The 21,057-nt window shown below is 42.4% G+C and overlaps 1 protein-coding gene across 5 annotated transcripts in view; it reads left to right on the top strand.

Annotated features, from left to right (window-relative positions):
* Nucleotides 1-10,503, top strand: part of KIF18B (kinesin family member 18B) — a 49,923-nt gene extending 39,420 nt beyond the window's left edge. For all 5 annotated transcript variants that reach the window (XM_069947034.1, XM_069947037.1, XM_069947035.1 and 2 more), the window contains exons 11-16: nt 2,054-2,139; nt 2,586-2,815; nt 4,565-5,162; nt 6,929-7,039; nt 7,253-7,356; nt 10,013-10,503. In XM_069947034.1, the coding sequence (XP_069803135.1) occupies nt 2,054-2,139; nt 2,586-2,815; nt 4,565-5,162; nt 6,929-7,039; nt 7,253-7,356; nt 10,013-10,140 (1,257 nt within the window). In that variant the 3' untranslated portion in view covers nt 10,141-10,503. The remainder of the gene's footprint in view (nt 1-2,053; nt 2,140-2,585; nt 2,816-4,564; nt 5,163-6,928; nt 7,040-7,252; nt 7,357-10,012) is intronic.
* Nucleotides 10,504-21,057: the final 10,554 nt, after the last annotated feature.

The following is a 21,057-nucleotide window of genomic DNA, read 5'->3' as shown; positions in this document are numbered from 1 at the left end:
GCTAATTTTTGGCTAATAAACCCAATTACAAAGTTTCTTAAAATCGCTTGTACTATTGATTTCTAAAAGAAAAAAATTAAATGACAGTGACACTTTAAATAGGCTGTGTCTAGCGGTAAACACCGATCTCCCGCATTGGCCGAGGCTGGGTTTTTCCTAAGAAGCCTTTCATAAATTTTATTTATAACACAGTTGTGTAAATTCCTGTTTTTTTTTTTTTTTGTTTTTTTTAAATGAGACAGAATCTAATTAATAACCCATAAAATGCTTAATTGGCCGATGTTCTGACGGCCGCGGATGTTATTCAATCCGCCTGACACACAGCACGGACGTTCTGATGGCTGAAGCTGGGATGCAGCTGGGACTAATAATGGGGTATAGTACCAGTGACCACCATCATCCCCAATGTGTTTCCTATTACTCCCGTCCTCTCAGGACATTTATCAAAGGAATGTATGGGACCCTACAATGAGCTCGCGCCTCTCTGATGCCTCAGTGGATATATATATGTGAGCCCTATCTAACACAGAGACCTGAGAGAAAGCAGGAATGGGGCGATCTGTTAGGGGGCCGTCTTCTGCCTTGTATTTAAAGCCCCCTCCCCTTCTGGTCTATCTTTGCAGTCCATATGTTACCTATACACAGTGTGATTTCCCTTTTCTAGCTGAAGTTATAGGCTCTGTGCATTTTTTACAAGCAGGTCAAGGAACTTTGCAAATATATTATTGAAAAATCCTATATATTCTACTGTATTGTATTCAGCTTCTCGTGGCTCTAGATGTTGTGATTATAATACGGGTGAATTTTTTTTTTTTTTTTTTGCTATGCAGCAAACCTCACAGGAGCTGACCTTGTCAAGCTGCGTAGGTGACCCCAATGATAGGAGGATTCCCTGCACAACAGCACAGAAGATGCCCTCTTGGAGATTTTATTACAGCAATGCAGATAATGCGTTTTGTAGACACACCCTGATGAAGAAGGAAGTCGTTTATAGAAATGCGTCGGCTGAATAGCTGTAATAAAAGAAAGCATCCTTTGCGTTGTAGCCTGGATAAATGATACATTTTATCTTAGAAAACCCTTGCGATGTGGCAAGGTCAGCAAAGTCCATGGGAACTTTAAGGCTTGTATATGATGAACCCTCAGTAGTAGTAGTGGATGTTGAGATATGGTGCTGAAAGGCATTGTCCGCTACTGAATACTGATTTAAAGCCCCATGCTAACAAATGGATAAGAGTATATGGAAATTTATTATAGCACCTCTGTAGTAACACTACCAAGATTACTGACTAAAGGAACCAATATATACAGTCGATATGATGTATAGCTGATATGTAGTGTATAAACAAAGTGCTATAGACATAAAATGTCCTGATTAATAAATATCATCCATCACTTACTTGTGCTGCGACCAACAGCATAATTCAGATAAATGGCTTTCTGTTTTCTGTATTATGAAAGAGCTAGAATACGGAAGATGACAGACAGTATAGTTACTCGGAGCGTGCCCCAGCTGGCAGCACAGCCACTACCAGTGGACTGCATCCGGTACGTGTTCCTACAGAATTACGGAAGCCTGTGAGGGTATAAACAGATCCTAGATGTTTCAGCAATACCTATCACCATCCCTGACGAAGGTCATAGGTGTTGCCGATCCAGCACAGTAGGTCAGTGGTTGGTCCCGGGTTTTAGTGCGGCCACGGTTGGCACATGCATGGAGTTTGTATGTTCTCTCCATGTGTGTCTGGATTCCCTCCAGAAATAAGCTAGAACAGATTTACTAATCCTTCTTAGGGTATGTGCACACCAGTTTATTCTTTGCGCAGATGGCAGAATCTGACTGACCATAGAATGGGGTCTATGGCACAGGCGGAGATGCGAGCGGGGGCGAGCTGCGGAATCTGCGGTAGGTGATCCGCCTGGGTTCCGTAGTGTGCACATAACCTAAATCAGGATTGCCCTACAATTGTACATATGTGATAGGTAAATGCAGACAATGTTGGTGTCATACATAAGTACATAATAATTCATGTTCTATCTTTTGTCCTTCCAGGATTCTGGGTCTGAGAGCTTTGAAAGCGGAGCAGGAGAGACCAATCTCAGTATCCTGCTGGCCCCCTACGATCACAGCACAGAGAAGTAAGTGACTGGGCAGAATTATTTTTGGCTTTTGATGACAATCGCTATATATCTGCTCTTGTGATGAAATTCACCATTCTGCGGCCACTAGCACTATTAGCCACAGCGCTCATAAAGATACACAACACAAGGCTTTTCTCTAAACACTTACGTTCTGTATATACGGACAATGTGATACAGAACAGACTTCAGCACTCATTCGTTATTATACTGAGAACTCCACAATAGTAAAATCTTTGCGCTACTGTACTGACACAGCCATATCAGTACAGTAGCACAGAGATTTAAACCGTTTCGGAGCTCTGGGCATCATAAAAGGCAGCATGTTTTACTACTAACACTGCAGAATACACAGCTGAAATGAAGCGCATAGAGCTCAGAAATGCAATATGAACACATCCTAAGGACAACGTGTGATCACAGCCTTAAACCTTGTGTATTCCCAGGCTGGTCGCTGCGCTCCTGAATGTTGTACGCAAGCAGTATGCCGTTCTGAAACAAGCCAACCTGCAGACCCCAGAAATGGATGCCGAGCTGCAAGCGCTGGAGATGTTAGTCACAGGCGATCGTGGAGGTACAACGCCGACTGATAAAGAGCAGAAATCTGAACTGTCTGAAAAAGACAGCAGTAAAGGCCTGAAAGAGGAAGAAGATGGTCAGCTGCCATCAATGGAGGGTGAGTTTCGGCAAGAAGTGCAGATCAGCAGATTCTGGGAAATGCTATAGATGGCAAGAACGGAAGTAGCAGACTATAGGCTGCAATAGGGGCGGACTGCATGATGGTCTGCAGCAGCTGTGATGAGGATATTGATGATCTGCAGCAGCTGTGATGAGGATTATAATGTTCGGCAGCAGCTGTGATGAGGATTATAATGTTCGGCAGCAGCTGTGATGAGGATTATAATGTTCTGCAGCAGCTGTGATGAGGATTATAATGTTCTGCAGCAGCTGTGATGAGGATTATAATGTTCGGCAGCAGCTGTGATGAGGATTATAATGTTCGGCAGCAGCTGTGATGAGGATTATAATGTTCTGCAGCAGCTGTGATGAGGATTATAATGTTCGGCAGCAGCTGTGATGAGGATTATAATGTTCTGCAGCAGCTGTGATGAGGATTATAATGTTCTGCAGCAGCTGTGATGAGGATTATAATGTTCGGCAGCAGCTGTGATGAGGATTATAATGTTCGGCAGCAGCTGTGATGAGGATTATAATGTTCGGCAGCAGCTGTGATGAGGATTATAATGTTCGGCAGCAGCTGTGATGAGGATTATAATGTTCGGCAGCAGCTGTGATGAGGATTATAATGTTCGGCAGCAGCTGTGATGAGGATTATAATGTTCTGCAGACATGTATTACGTATTACAGCAGCTCTATGGATCTATGCAGGCATGAATCCCTTACATGGCTGTGCACATAAGGCCTCATGGATATTATTAATGAACATGTCAATGGAAATATGCAGCCTTTACACTGTAGTGAAGTGTAATCAAAGGGAGGGTACCTGTTTACCAGACCATGTGCATGTAATAGTAGTAATGTTATGGAGGTTAGCGGGGGGTGGATGATCCATGCAATGAGTTAGATGATGGATATATGTGGGAGATTAACTGCATCTATTCACAGGGCATCAATAGGTTATCAGCTTATTGTAGAGCTGTAACGTCCATGAATCCCTCTTTACATTGAGCATTTACATTACATTACATTGAACTCTACTTTTAGGTTTAGCTTTCCATTTATAAAGCTCCATTTACAGCGCCGGCAGGAGAGCAGTAAAGCAGTCACCCCGGCCTCCGCTGTGGAGCATTACCGAGCTCTCTGGCTTATAGGAATTTTGCCTATATACTTGAAAAAGGCTCAAGATACATGAGCTGAAACATTGCACTGTACTATGCGAATTGGCACAATAAATACTTGACACTTGGTTGAAGATGATGCTGTCCTCCACCTTCTGTTTTTCTGTGTAAGATTGGGGGTAGGAGTCGAACCCCGAAAGGACTGTGCATCCGATTGGCGTGCTATCCCCGGACCTACTTTGATATTTTGTTATATATAGACACGTTATATTTCATACAGTAAAACCTCTTTGAGAAAACTAGCCAAAATTGCATTCGAAAATGACCTTCTCAAGAAAAGGACAGTGTTTCAGAAAGACTTCCCTGTATACACATATATTTGTGTAGTCCATAAGATATAGGTTATCAGTCACTGATTGGCGCGGTGCCGACACTTGGCAGTAAGACCCACGACCATTCAAACCTTTTGACGTGTCCATGTGACATGTAAGATGTTCTTGACCGAGAAAAGATATTCCAGATTTTTTTTTTTGTTTTATGGGGAATACAAGTGTTTACTGAAACACGTCAGGGGATAGATCTTCTTTATAATGATTGTTCATTTTTTTTTTCTTCCTATATTTTAGATATAATTCCGGAAATCAAAGATGAGGAGCCAGTTGTCGAGGCACCTCCGACCAGAAAGAGGCAGCCAGCCAAACGCTGCCGCCGGGACCTTCTTCCAGATATCAGCCCTTCTCTCCGCAGCCCTGTGGTGCCAGCGAAAAGACGAAGACAAGCTGATGTGCACACTCCATCTAAATCCAGCCAAGTCCCTCCCAGCACCCCAGAGGTTCAGGTCAAGAGACCAAGAAAATCCTCTATCCCCAGCCGACCAAACCTCAGATCCAGTGCAAATCTGTTTCCCAGTAAAACCACTGACCACCGTAGTACCAGTCAGTCTAAGCAGTCTGTGTGTACACCAAAGTACGTCTCACAAGCCGTGCCAAGCACGCTCTCTCAGACAGTCACAAAGAGTCGGGTACCGCTTGGCACATCTGCCCTGCAAAACAGTGTGCCAGTACCAACACCGACTCTTGTCCGGGACATGAACACCACATTTGACTTGTCTGAAGAGCCTTGGAAGATGTCAGAGATGGACAAAACCGTGACGTTTGGACCCGCTGAATTCTCTGGCTGGGAAAACATTGGCGTGTCGCAGATTGACTGCACGTTTATAAAAAGGTTGGTAACAGATCACGTCAGAGGTGGCACATTACACATAATATCATAAATTTTAATAAATGATTAGATATTAATGTATTGACACCTAAGATCTTGTATTTTGTTAAAGGGGTTATCCAGGGTTAAGAAAAATTAGTACTTTCTTCCAGAAACAGCACCACCCCTGTGCTTGGTTTGGATATGGGGTTTTGCAGCTTAGTTGCATTGAAGTGGATGGATCTAAACTGTAATACCACACATCCTGAATATCCCCTTTTAAGGCTTTAGGTCTCTCTGTATTACTTCTCTATGTGATTATGAAGTCTATTGCTTGATTATAAACTTTTGATAATCTGGCTTGGGACATCTTAGAGTGATATTCCAATTTACAACACTAATTCCCTATCCACGGGATAGCGGATAAGTGTCTCATTGTGGGGGGTCTGAACGCCTAGACCTTCTGTGATATTGATAATGGACACATGAGTCTCCTCTTGGAATGAAGCAGCAAGTTGCCTATATACTCCAGTGGTTGGAACCCTGTGACACTTACCCCCCTGCTCACAGCATAGGATATCTGTATTATAATTTTTAAACTCTCTTTCTTCAGACACATAACTTCCTTGAAAGGGGAACTCTGGCCACAACTAAAAATCTGGTGCAAGCAGGGGGTGGGGGAAGAATAATAAAGAATGCATACTTACCCATCCCCCTTCCCCCGCAGTGCCACATCACTAATCTCAGACCCGGGCAGGCCTCCTCTAGCTCCTGCAGTGTCACAAAAATGCCTGCTCAGCCAGTCAGTGACTTAAGCTGGACACCCCTGCAGTCACTGACTGGCCGAGTGGGTAACCAGGGTTTCCCCTGGTTGTGACGTAGCAGTAGGATGGGAGAAAATTAAGCCAGTGGCTGTCTGAGAGCTGGTGACACGGCGCTGCCGGGGCTGGGGACAGGTAAGTATATATTCTATTTGTAACAGAATTTTCATTGTGACTGGAGTTCTCCGTTAAGTCCATATGGCATCCCTGACAGCAGGGTTCCCCTAGCACAGAAACTGATGTGTTAATGGCAGTAAATAAAGCTGGCATGTTCTCATATACATACGTGACCATCATTATGGTGCGTTTACACAGAGAGATTTATCTGACAGATTTTGGAAGCCAAAGCCAGGAATGGATTTAAAAAGAGGATAGATCCCATTCTTTCCTTTATGACCTGATCCTGGATTATAGTCTGTTCCTGGCTTTGGCTTCAAAGATCTGTCAGATAAATTTGTCTGTGTAAACGCACCATTAGTCAGTGCCATCAGTATCTTTCACTGCATTTGATGGTTATCCGCACTCCTTAGGGCCCTATTCCACTGGACGATTATCGTTTGCATATCATTAACGATTAACGATCGCAAACGACCACTATTGCGAAAGACCTGAAAACGTTCACTCATTTCCATTGAACGATAATCGTTACTTATGATCGTAATTGCGATCGTTTTTTCTTCGCTATTTATTCGCTATTGCATTCGTATCTATTGCGAACGACCGAACGATGTCTTATTCAACGCGAACGATTTGCGAACGAGCAACGATAAAAATAGGTCCAGGTCTTATAAAGCGATCAACGATTTCTCGTTCGGTCGTTAATCGTTAACTGCATTTCAACCGAACGATTATCGTTTAGATTCGAACGATTTAACGATAATCTGAACGATAATCGTCCAGTGGAATAGGGCCCTTAGCCTGGTGGATACTAGCCTTTAAGATATTAAGGAGAATGTCTTTCTCTCACAGCTCCGATATTCCTGTGTTCACCACAAATGGTCCTGCAGTAAAAGTCCCCAGCTCTGCTTCATGTGCTTCGAGTATGAAGTCGTACTCTCATAGAAGAAGGCGATCCATGAGGTGAGAATTCAAATACTATCGCTGTCTATTTACCCATGTTGTGCTTCTTCTCCCAGTATATCCAGCAGCATTGACCAGTAAAAGTAGTAAGTAACCAGTGTTTTTATCTGGTCAGTTCAGAAGCAGCAAGCGCTATCTGTCAGTAACCTGTATCGTCCATGTCCCCAGCTGTAGTACTTTACACTGTCCTCACCAATGTGTCTTCTCCACCAGCTCTTCCTCCTCCCGTGCGAGCAGCGGGGTACTCAGCCAGAGTCGTATTGCCAGGTTACAGATGAGCACAACAAAGCCGATGCAAAGGCCGCCAACCATAGCAGGTGAGAATGTGTTTTCTGATAAGAATACTGTTGTGTCAGCACAATGGCCAAACACTTAAAGGAGAAGTCCGGCAAAAATTTTTATTAAAGTATTGTATTGCTTCCCAAAAGTTATACAAATCACCAATGTACACTTATTACGGGAAATGCTTATAAAGTGCTTTTTTCCCTGCACTTACTACTGCATCAAGGCTTCACTTCCTGGATAAAATGGTGATGTCACTTCCTGGATAAAATGGTGATGTCACAACCCGACTCCCAGAGCTGTGTGGGCTGTGGCTGCTGGAGAGGATGATGGCAGGGGGGATGCTCAGTGTCCCTCCAGTGCCCTGTGTCCCTCAGTGTCCCTCTGCCATCATCCTCTCAAGCAGCCACAGCCTGCACAGCTCGCACAGTTCTGGGAGTCGGGTCGTGACATCACCATGTTATCCAGGAAGTGAAGCCTTGATGCAGTAGTAAGTGCAGGGAAAAAAAGCACTTTATAAGCATTTCCCGTAATAAGTGTATATTGGTGATTTGTATAACTTTTGGGAGGCAATACAACACTTTAATAAAAATTTTCACCAGACTTCTCCTTTAAGCTGTCGGCTGAAGGCAGTTTTGGCCAGCAGCTCTTACACCTCTGTGCCCTCCACTCATACAAATGAGTTTTGAATATGCAGGGGGAGTAAGCCATTGCCAGACTCCTTTGTCAGCAGCTTATTCATCTTCCTGATTCTTCTCTCCTCTAATATTGGCCATCACGGGAGAGTTCTGAGGCCCCCATACACGTTAGATGGTTAGGCCTAAATCAAGACATTTGGCTAATATTATAGAGGGTTTTTTTTACTGATGGCCTATCCATAGGACAGTACATGTCATGTCTGATAGGTAGGGGTCTGACACTCAGCACCCCTCACTGATCATCTATTCCTGAGGATAGGTTCCCACACAGTGTTTTGGTCAGTATTTTGCAACCAAAAACAGGAGTGGATTGGAAACAGAGAAAGGCTATGTTCACACACTGCTGAAATTGAGTGTATGACCAATTGCAGTTATTTTAAAACATCGGCCGTTATTTTAAAATAACGGTTGTTATTTGCCATTAAATGGCGTCGATACACTCAATTTCAACTCAGTGTGTGAGCATAGCCTTTCTTTGTTACCAATCCACTCCTTGTTTTAGTTCCAAAATACTGGCCAAAAATACTGCGTGGGAACATAGCCTTAAATGGAGTTAGGGATGGTCCGAACAGAGTTCTGTTCAGGTTCGTACGAACCCGAACCCTCGGTAATGATTCCGCTGTCTGCCCGCTCCATAGCCATAGGCTGTATCCCAGTTTTCCAGGCGTTCCTCCCGCTGTATCCGCCCGCTCCACGAAGCGGGCAGACAGTGTGAATCTGCTGCTGAGCGTTCGGGTTCATACAAACCCGAACCTCGGCAGGTTCGGACCATCCCTATATGGAATATTCAGAATTTAAAAAACACAGCTACTTTCTTGCAGAAACCACACCATCCCTGTCCTCAGATTGTATGTGTTATTACACCTCAGTTCCATTCACTTCAATGGAACTGAGCTGCAAAACATACACCCAAACTGAGAATAAGGGTGGGGTTGTTTCTTGAAGAAAGAAGCCATGTTTTTCTAGGCCTGGATACCTCCTTTAGGGTAGCTTCACACGTACTGTATCACTGCTGATTTTACGCAAGAAAATCCCAGATCCGCCCCTGCGATTTTAGATGCAGAAAAATCGCATGAATTGACCTGTGTATTATGTATATATAAAAAACGCAGCGTAAATTACGCACATAATACGCAGGTCAATTCATGCAATTTTTCGGTGCCTAAAATCACAGGGGCAGATCTGCGATTTTTCTTGCGTAAAAACAGCGGCGATACGGTACGTGTAAAGCTACCCTTAATGTATATAACCAAATCCAGAATCTCACAGTAGATGTGGTTGTTGGTTCGGGGGATGTGTTTCATTGTATTCAGACAACCAGTTGGAATGTTTGTCTGGGTTCATACTACATTTTTACAATTTGTTTTTTTCATCTGTTTTTGCAAAATACAGATGGAAAAACGGATGCATTTTTTGTGCCTTTTGTTTTGATCTGTTTTTCCATTGACTTCCATTATAAAACGGATCAAAATGCATGTTTTTTTTGTTTTTTTTTTAACGTACACAAAAATAAAAGTACATTTTTGTACATTTGTACATTTTTGTGTACATAAAAAAAAAAAAAAGATGCGTTTTGATCCCTCTTTTTTTTATAGTATAAGTCAGTTGAAAAACGGATCAAAACAGATGCACACAATTGCATCCTTTTTCCATCGTTTTTTGCAAAAACGGATGGAAAAAAACATTGCAAAAACGTAATGTAAACCCAGCCTAACACTCCAGACTTGCATGCTGGCTGCTTGCAGGGAAATTTCTGCATGCTTAACCATACTCATACTTCAGGGACCAATGAATAAGAGTCCCTGAACCCTCTGGTGCCTGCATGTATTAGACATTTATAGCGTATCCTGGGGAGACTTACTACTTACATTTATGTGCGTCAGTTCCTTTTATTTTATTTTATAGTAAACGTCTATTTCCCTCATTTGATATCCTTCTTTTCGCACCCGCTACCTATATATGCACCAATTCTAATTCTGAGTTTTGCCCACAGAGAAAATATCCTCCAGCCCCCGGGTGCAAAGCACCAAGCGGACAGGAAAAGGGACTGTGGCCTTTGGCCGGTCATTAGGGGGCGCTACAATGACTCGATTAACGCAGCTTGCAGCCACCAGGACATGAAGACTCTGTGCTGTTCAGATGCAAGACTTCTTACCTCAGATATTATTCCACTCCTATTACATCCTGACTTACAGGAGAGTCGTCTCTTCATGGTAGCACTGCCCCACCATATTCATAATACATTTTTAAAAATATTTTTATTTATATATTTTTTTTTTTTTATTGAGTCCATCACTTTGGCAAACCTTCCAGTCCGACCTGAATCTTATTGTTATACATGGCCAGAATGGGTTAATTTAACTGGATTGTGGAATAATTTTAACATTTTATTTGCCGCAAACTGGAATAGAAATTGTAAATGTGATATTAAATTCTGTGGCGTAAAGTGGCTTGGTTTTATTCTCACCACCCCGGACTAAGGCTAGGGGCCACACTTCGCTTTTGCTTTCCATTTAATGTTTCCATTTAAAGGAAAAAAACAAATGCAGTTTTATACTGTCCTGCAGCATCAGTTTTCCATTGACTTGATTTAAAAAAAAAAAGAATCTTTTTTTTTTTTTTTTTTTTTTTTAACCTGCACATAAATTCCTCCAGATTAGGGCCACATATCTAGCAATCTTTACAGTAGTCATAATACAGATATATAAAACCACTAAAATCCCATCCTTATCATGTTCAGCACAGGGGTAGGACGTGTTTCTGTGTATATTTCTATTCATTGAGAGCAAGCAAAGATATAAAAGCGACTCTGTGCCCACAATCTGTCCCCCCCAAACTGCTTGTACCATTGGATAGCTGCTTTTAATCTGATATTTGTCCTGGAGTCCATTCAGCAGGTGATGCAGTTATTGTCCTAAAGAACAACTTTTAAACTTGCAGCCCTATGCCAAACTGGTGTGGCCTAGAGTTTGTTCGCCCTAGGATTACACCGCCCCTCTGTCCCTCCTCATCACTAGAAACACCTAGAAAGAAGAAATCCGGGCAGGATTTTTCCTATTCATCACCTGTCTGAACAATGCCTTAACAATCCAGCTCATGTGCACTGCTCACACAGGTGATGAATAGGAGAAATTGTTCTAGGGGCATTCCTAATGATGAAGAGGATGGGAAGGAGGGACGGAGCAGTTTTGCAATCCTAGGAAATAGGTACTTTAGGCCACGCCAATTTGACACAGGGCACAAGTTTAAAAGTAGTTTTTTTAGGACAGTAAGGCCCTATTCACACGTCCAGGTTCCTGTCCGCAATAGCGGACAGAAAAATAGGACCAATGTATTTCAATGGACCCATACACACATCCGTGTTGTGTGCTGGGCTGCAATCTGTTCCGCAAAAAAAAACATGCCCTAGTAAAGACAGAAATTCCTCAACTGACACACCCAATACAACTCTATGGGGTCCGTATTTACAGATGCAATACGGATGAAAATTTGCGGATTGCTAACGGATTCAAAATTGCGGATTGTAAAATATACTGACGTGTGAATAGACCCTAACTGCATCACTTGCCGAACAGACCCCAGGACAGATCTTGGATTGAAAGCAGCTATCTGACAGTACAAGCAGTTTGGGGGGGGGGGGTCAGATTGTGGGTACTCAGTCGCTTTAAAGAGTACTCCAGAGAAGAATTAACTGGTTTCAGAAAGTTATACAGATTTTGTTAATTACCAATATTTAAAAATCTCAAGCCTTCCAATACTTATCAGCTGCTGTATGTCCTGCAGTAAGTGGTGTATTCTTTCCAGTCTGACACATTGCTACCTCTGTCCATGACAGGAACTATTTGCTACTGCTCTGGACAGTTCTTGACATGGACAGAGGTTTTAGACTGAAAAGAATACACAATTTGCAGGACATACAGCAGCTGATAAGTACTGGAGGACTGGAGATTTTTAAATAGAAGTAATTTACAAATCTCAATAACTTTCTGAAACCAGTTGATTTGAGTTGAATTTCATAATTCATTTATTATAGAGATTACATAAAACTATTATGTAAAGAAATCGTATTTAATAGACATGTCAAATTATATTAGGTACTAATCTCCAAGACCTCTGCTGTAGGCAGGAGTTCAGGTTATAGACATGTCTCTATTAGCCATGGGATATATCCATAGGGACTTGTGTACAAAACACATCCATATGGGTGAGCGTATATGAACTTCCAACCCCCATCTGCTGCAGAGGAGATCATCATAGGTCAGTACTTGGTATATGATGAATGTTTAGCACTATTGAACTAAGAACAAGTCTATTAAAAGGCTATAAACCAATCTGTATTAGCAAATGCTTATCATGTGGGTTGAGTAAATCATAATGTACCCGAAGGTAATAAATACTATGCAATGGAAAGTATAATAAAAACCAACATGATTCTAGGATGGGACACGGACAACACATTCTGCCCCATCTCTTGGCTCTAGTTTAAAGGGGGTTATCATAATTGTGGCATTGAGAAAGGTATCCAATGTAAACAGTCATCCCCCCCCATCCCCGTGGATATGTCCTTAACCGCATTGAGAATAGAACCTTTTCTGGTATCGCTAAGTATTCTCTGTATCTGGGGGTTCCTCTTCTTATCACAATGGAGAAACCCTTATAAGCTGTTGTCCCTGCTCCCACATATATCTACCTTTTTAAAGGGCTTATCCAGCGTAAAAAAACAAACAAACAAAACATGGTCGCTATCTTCCAGAGACAGCACCACTCTTGCCTCCAGTTTTGGTGGGATTTTGCAACTCCATTTCATTGAAGTGAATGGAGCTTAATTGCAAACCACACATGGACTCGAGATAGAGTGATGCTGTCTCTGGAAGAAAGCGGCCATGTTTCTCTAAAGCTGAAGAAGCCTGGTAGCGGGAAAGTAGTTTTTGATAGTTGCCCGATGTTATATTCTGGCTCAGATAAGTTGACTGCCTTGACGATTATAAAGTACAAAAATGATGCGTCTGCCCGCCAGAGACTGGTTGGATAACATTAACCTATACTGTAGCGTTCCCCAACTTTTGCCTCTCCGGCTGTTGCAAAATGACAACCCCCATTGTGCTCGAACAGCTGGAGGGGCACCCACATGCAGCAAAAAATTATCAAGGGGGTGCAGAGCTGAATATGCACCGTGGTCACCTAAATGGGCCCTGTCACTTTAAACAACTTTTGACATTTTCTAGAGACATGTCCAAACTTTTTACTGGTAGTCATCTGGGTCTTCAGACAGAACCAGGAGAAGTGCTCAGCTAAGTGATTCACTCTCTAGATCACTGCAAGAGATTGGGCTCCATTGTAAGTCTACAGAGACTATCTCCTGCAGGAAGACAGTACTTAGTAAAGTCTGTCTCCCGCCTCCATCCAACAATCATTGGTGGTCTTAACTTACATATGTCTCTGTCACGTGTCAAGTTGTTGTTTTTTTTTTTTAAGTGACAGTGACACTTTAACTCTCAATTGATAGGGTCCCAGAGATCAGACCCTGCCCATCATACCATGATAATATAGTCTAGTGACAGGTCATCACTTTATAAGACTGGAACACCAATATATTATTTACACCGACACATGGTTGTAAGCCACAATGCTGAGGGTCTCCTTCAATGTGCTATATATGCTATAAGTAGTTGTAGCTTAGCGAAAAGTGTAACCAATAACACCCGGTCATATTTTCAGGATGGTAGGTGCTAATCTAAACTAGTTTTTTTTTATTATTATTTTGCATTATATTTTATACAATGAGTTTTGGTGTATTATAACAGAACACCTTACATTCCATTACGGTATATTTTATTACTAATGAGTTGATTTTAGCATGCTGGATAGTACTAGGTGTATATGCTATAGAGGTTATATCCTTTATGGGTGCTGCCACTCACCAGCACATCCAGGTAGGCACACAATGGGGGAGATTCATCAAACATGGTGTAAAGTGAAACTGGCTCAGTTGCCCCTAGCAACCAATCAGATTCCACCTTTCATTTTACAAAGAGTCTGTGAGGAATGAAAGGTGGAATCTGATTGGTTGCTAGGGGCAACTGAGCCAGTTTCACTTTACACCATGTTTGCTATATCTCCCCCACAGTGTTTTTAATCTTTTATGATATATCCTGTGAATGTTGCTTCTCCTTTAAATAAGTTATATCATTTAAAGAGGCCCTCAGCCTACAATTATTTTAAAGGGGTTGTCCAGGTTTAGAATAAAATGTCCGCTTTCTTCCAGGAACAGCACTCCTCTTGTCCTCAGTTCGGGTGGGGGGTTCGCAGCTCATCTGCTTTGAAGTGAATAGAGCTGAATTGTAATACCACTTACAACATGAGGACCGGGGTGGTGATGTAATAAGCTTTGCTATTTTTAATCCTGGATAACCCCTTTAAGCAAAATTCTTATTTGTCTTGAGAAGTAGATAAAGTACATTTTTAAACACCATTTTGCCTTTGTTCTGTGTGTCTTGGCAGACCTCCTTTACATTTCCACTTTACACAGTCTAGTGATCATTCTACCTTGAGCTAAAGACCTTGGTAGTCTATGACAGACTGGTTGCTAGGGACAACCTCTTTAAGTTGAATCCCTAGCAACCAAGTTGACAGCTTGACAGACATCACACCATTTTCTCAGATTTTTTCTTACCATGTATTTAGAACCACTTCTCTTGGGGTAAGTGCCTGATTTGTGTTCCTCTCACACAAGAGGAGTCATAATGCCCACATGAACCAGGTATGCGTATATCCACATTGCATGGCCATGGTGTATAAAATGTACAGACAGTTTGCAGCAATGCACTTTCCACTTCCACCATAGACCATAGGAGCCAGTGCAATCCCCTTAGCAGCTGCCATAACCATATTGTATATCTTCAATGACCTGACACAAATAAAATCCTAATTGTTTACATGTGTGACCACTCTGACGGACGTCTCGGCCTGTTGTATATGTTCTGCTGTTTGCTTTTACAGGACTGACTTGAATAGATGTGTATGTGTGTTATTTTGTGTGCTCTTCCCACCATTGTGGTTCCACTTTACATGGGCGTTATTGTTTTATGCTTCACTTGCTTTAAATCCCTTTTGTAATCTATTCCATGATGCTTGTTCTGTGCTGGGTAGGCCCTGTAAATATTTAATTGTACATCCCCCTTGGCTATGTTTTTACAATTGTTGTTGCTTTTAATGTATATATGAGTGCTGTCTTTTATGCATATGTCAGATGTAATTGCTTGGATAAATGTTATATGCTTTTTACAATATTTACTGTGATTTATGTCCTTCATGTTCCATGGAGAGCGAGTAACATGTTTCCTCTTGATAGAAGCCCAATGTAGTGCCATCATGGAGAACTTGTAAGGATACAGGTCATCAAATCTGACACTTGGGTGACAACATACACATAGTGTGTTTCCCTGAAAATAAGACTGTATTTTATATAAATTTTTGTCCCCAAAGATGTGCTAGGTCTTATTTTTTCATGAAGGAGAATTTACATGTCATATGCACAGCAGACACAGTGTACGATATGGCAGCTTCCAGACACCAAAAGGGAGCTCACCACAGCACACTTGTACAGCACAGCAGGGACAGCATACGGCATGGTGGCTTACAGCCACCAGAGGGAGCTCACCACAACACACTTGTACAGCACAGGAGGAACAGAGTGTACAATATGGCAGCTTCCAGACACCAGAGAGAGTTCACCACAGCACACTCGTAGAGCAAAGCAGGGACAGCGTACGGTATGACAGCAGACGACGGGATAACGGCAGACTGAGTACAGCTCTATGTTTGGCGGTAGGGGACAATGGGATGACGGCAGACGACTGGCCTCTTGATGCCTTTTATAAGTGACAGCCACTAAAGGGAACATCAGGGTTGGCTGCAGGTGACGGTCTTCTTGTCCTGCATGCAGCTGCTCTGCAACAGACTATGAAGGTAGGGGACAATGGCGGCAGGCTAAATTGAATCACACCTGCATGTCCTGGTGTTTTGTTTGGCGGGCATGCTTCCAAACAACTTTGCTAGGTCTTACTTTCAGAGGAGGCCTTATATTTAGCAATTCAGCAAAACCTCTACTAGTTCTTATTTTCAGGGGATGTCTTATTTTGGGGGAAACAGGGTATTACCTTTGATACTATTATTTTTTGGAGGATTTGGAAGCAATTTCTTACTTCATATTACTTGTATTTCTTACTTCATAGTCCTTATTTCATACATTTTAGACCAGGGGTCTAATGCACACGGTCTACAGGCCTCCTGCATCTGGAGCCCATGGGGCACTGAAGCTCCTGACAGGGGCATCACTAGCACTGGTGGAGTGCACGTCCTGGGTTGTAAACCTGGTGCCTGACATTGCTGGCAGACTGCTTGCATGTCCACTGGCTGCAGATTTAGTGAAGAATAGTGGCTCTTCACTTGAGATGTATTCATATACTCAAACTCCAATTTTTTTCCTATGTCCGACCCATTGATCCAGCGGATTTTGAAACCCCAGGTGTAGAGATTAGTGAAGTTACACTAAGTTCAGGTTTGCACAAACCCAATCACTCCAAAATGGATCAGGCAGTTGGATATCGGGATGCCCAATCCTTTTGTTGCTAGTTTCAATGGCCAATAGAGTACTATCACACCCTATAGTTGCCTCCCTGCTATGTACTAAGCTCAGTAGCTATATACTACCAAATCATGAACATATTTTAATAAGAAATAACCAATCAGAAAATGCCATGTTGTAAAAAATTTCAAGTGTCAGTGATACTATGTTGGTGTAAAGTATAGGATGACGGCGCTCACCAGTGCCAGGTGCCAGTTATACGATCCTCATCCAGGAGCCAAGTGACAGTGATAAGGTTTTTATCCTGGTGCCAGCTGCCAGTCTTACGGCCCTCAGTGCCAGGTTTCAGTGTTGCTATGAAAGCCCTTGTCATTAAGGACTCATGCTTTACAACTTCTGTGCCCTGCAGATCAGAGGTAGAGGCTCATGGACCTTTATGGCCAACCTACCACTGTGAACCTATGTACCAGGATCTCCAGCTACCTAAGAGCTACATCTAGGGGGTCAACATGGGTTTTGTAACCAATTGTTAAGCCAGATGCTTAAATAGAGTGATCTAAAAGTAAATGTTAATATACATCCAGTTTTTATTTTATTGTTTTGTTAATGTCTGTTTTTTTTTTTTTTTTTTTTTGGGGGGGGGGGGGGGGGTGTTAGGAAGGCAATGCACTAGACTAGACCTCTCTAAATCCCACAACCACCATTGAGCGCTATGGAGAGCCCCTTTCAGGAAGTTCAAAGTTGAGCAGTGATGTGCATACAGTTCTGTATTAAAGTGGTATTCCCCTCAGGTAAAATATATGCGGAATCATCCCCCCCACTAGTGACTAACCATTTGTTCTATACTTCTTATTACCTTTTCTCCCTCCCCCAGTTGTGATCCTGCTGTTTTCAGCTGAAGACATAGAAAACTGTGTGTGAGCTGCTCTCTTAAGCTCCCCCTCCCTTCTGAGATGGCTCATGTAAACTCTGTCCCTGGACATCTGTTTCTGTACTCTGTAATGCAGGGAGGATTAATCACAGTGAGGTCAGCAACTAAACCTCAGCTTACCCCTCCCAGCATCACAGAGTGCAGAGACAGCCGGCAAGAGAAAATAGTTAGTTTCCAGGAGGGGGCATGATTCAGCATGTATTTTCCCTGAGTGGAATACCACTTTAATGGTTGCTCATCTTACAGCACAGTACATCCCCCACACGAGATGCCATTGCACCAGACCTGGCAAATGTGTGATGGGCAGTCAGGACATAGTATGGGTGTGGGTGCCAGGCTTATGGTAAATGCCTTTAAAGGGGTTATCCAGTGCTACAAAAACTTTCTTTCAGAGACAACACGACTTGTCTCCAGTTCAGGTGCAGTTTGCAATTAGGCTCCATTCACTTCAATGGAACTGAGCAGCAAAGCCCACCCAACCTGGAGACAACAGTGGGGCTGTCTCTGGAAGAAAGTGGCCATGTTTTTGTAGCGCTAGATAACCCCTTTAAAATATCCAGTAGTAGAAAGAAGCTGGCAAAGCATGAGTTGCTTATCTTTTTTACAAGACAAGTCGAGTCTAGTACTGTAGCTCAGTTCCATTGAAGTAAATGGAGCTGAACTGTAATACCACACACAACCTGAGGACAAGGGTGGAGCTGTTTTTGCAAGAATTTAAATGTTTTTCCTAATCCTGGATAACGCCTTTAAGTGGGTGGAGCTTGTACTTGAAAAAAAAAAAACATTGACATTTCTATCTACAATCATTAATTGTTCGGTAAATATGGTTTCAATGCAGGAGGTCCTCCGGGGTACAGGCTGAGCTACAAGGAAGAAACATGATGAAATAGAATTGTTTTGTGATATTTTCTCATGCGTACACAATATGTATATGTTTTGCATTATTATACTAATTATAGACCGTGCTGATATTCATCGGAAATGTGGTGACGGGAAGAAGACGGAATGGAAACCTCTTCAGATGTTACGGGACAACATGTAACTTATTTCCCTTCATTTAATGCTAATGTTCTGGCTGGAAAATTGATTTTATGACTGCAGGTATCGGCAGGCTCTTCTGGAGCGTAAAAAAAGACCCACACGTGGTTTGGTTCTGCTATGGCCTCCAGTAGTGCGATGACGACCATGGTCATAAAAGAGTGCCATCTGGGCCCTCGTCCTACCATGCGTCTACCTCGTGAACCGCCATCCATTCATAACCCAAGTGTGATTTCTGTTTTATCAAATCCATGTTGAAAGGGCTTGGTACGTGTAGCACTCTTAAATGACTCCGCGTGTTGCTCTACTTCTTCTGTACGTCGAGCCCCCTTACTCCTAAACACAAAACAGATGTGGATAATTTCTTGCTATAAAAAGTTTTAAAACAAAATCAAATTGTTTGGAGAAGGTTTTCGGGGGCCTTGTTTTACGGTGTCTTTGTTCCCGGCCTTTGCTTATTACTTTATTGGGGGATGTTCTGCCTGAATTCATATCTCGGCATCTCGCACATGTAGCGTTACCACAAGGATTATATTGCTCTCGTTTGAGGTTTGGACTTCTCCTGAACAGCGCTTATCACCAATTTCTGTACTGGATTTTTTATTTTATTGGTTTATTTCAAGGCCGAGATTGAATGAGAAAGAATAAGCAGCGTTCGTTGTGAAAGTCGTTTTGTCGTAGTTTCCGTGCGGAGATTGGTGGCTTTTGATAGCGAAGCCTCTTTATGGCATTCCAGAAATTCTATAAGAATGATGAGATGGCATCTGGAGGAGGGCGATATGGAGAAAAGTATACTTTTCTTTCACAATTATTTTTTATTAAGGTTTTAAGAAATTGGTTACAAGTAAACAACACAACTTAGGGTGTGTTTACACAGACAGATTTATCTGACAGATTTTTGAAGCCAAAACCAGGAATGGATTTGAAAAGAGGATGGATTCCTGTGTTTCCTTTATGGACTGTTCCCTGTTTATAGTCTGTTCCTGGCTTTGGCTTCAAAGATCTGTCAGATAAATCTTTCTGTGTAAATGCACCATTAGGGTCCACTTACACAGAAAGATTATCTGACAGATTATCTGCCAAAGATTTGAAGCCAAAGCCAGGAATGGATTTAAAGAGATGAAATCTCAGGCTTTCCTTTATGACCTGATCTCTGTTTATAGTCTGTTTCTGGCTTTGGCTTCAGATCTTTAGCAGATAATCTGTCAGATAATCTTTCTGTGTAAATGGACCCTAATGCTAAGTTTACACGAGGCGATTGGCCCAATCGTACGACTAACGATTTCGAAGTAACGATTTTTTTTAATAACGATCAGCGTTTAGATGGAACGATATATCGTATAGAAAATTCGTTTTGCGATCGCTTAAGCCTATCTCACACATAGGTAAAATCAGTGAACTGTTTACACGGAACGATCGGCAAATTTTTTGCGAACGACGATTTAAGAACATGTTAAAAGATCAAAATGAACGATTTATCGATTGTTCGCCGCGTTTACACGTACGATTATCGTTCGAATTCGATCGTTATTGCGAAAATTCGCCTGATAATCGTTCCGTGTAAACGTAGCATTAGTCACATATCCAGCGTCAATTCAAGAGAAAGGAAAGAAAAAAAATAAAATGAAAGTCATTGATTAGGTAGGTTACTCCTATAAGAAGAAGCTGTAGATCTTTAAAGGGGTTCTCTAATGTTAGGTAAAAACTACAGTCCACAGAATTCATTGCTTTCCCTCAGCTCTCCATCGCAGCCCTCCCACCTTGCCTACTCTGCTCCCACAGCACTCCTGCCAGTTCTCTACACAGAGATGTTAATTTCGGCAGACCCTAAATGTACCAATAAAATTGTGGACGTGTGTATACAGGGAGATAATGTAGACTGTAGGGGCCGGTCAGAGGTGTCATTACTAATCCTAATGATTTCAAGCAACCCTGTACCCACAATCTGACCCCCCCAAACCGCTTGTACCTTCATATAGCTGCTTTTAATCCAAGATTTGTCCTGTGGTCCGTTCGGCAGGTGATGTAGTTATTGTCCTAAAAAACAACTTTTATACTGGCAGCCCTGTGCCCTTTGTCCGTGGCTTAGTTTGTGTATTGCATTAGGGTAGCAAAACCTCTCTGTCCCTCCTCCCCACCCTCTTCACCATTTTTCCTATTCCTCTGCAGTGAAAACTACACAGGTTCCCTAACGATCCAGCCCATGTGCCGTCCTCTCACAGCTGATGAATAGGAGGCAATCTGCCTGGAGCATTCCTAATGATGAGGAGGGTGGGGAGGAGGGACAGAGAGGTTGTAAATTGTGCTGAATGAAGCCGCAGGTGCTTCAACCTCACTGATGCAATAGTCTGCAGTGAAATGACATGTTCTGGAACAGCTTTGGGCGGGGAAGAAGTGCTATGGGAGGACTGTGATGAACAGCTGAGAGAAAGCAATGCATTTGGGGAATTATAGTACTTGGCAACTGCTTAACCAGGAAGTA

Source organism: Dendropsophus ebraccatus, chromosome 12, assembly GCF_027789765.1.
Source record: "Dendropsophus ebraccatus isolate aDenEbr1 chromosome 12, aDenEbr1.pat, whole genome shotgun sequence".
Taxonomy (NCBI): domain Eukaryota; kingdom Metazoa; phylum Chordata; class Amphibia; order Anura; family Hylidae; genus Dendropsophus; species Dendropsophus ebraccatus.
Note: the sequence above shows the minus strand (reverse complement) of the source record. Positions and strands in the feature narration are given on the sequence as shown.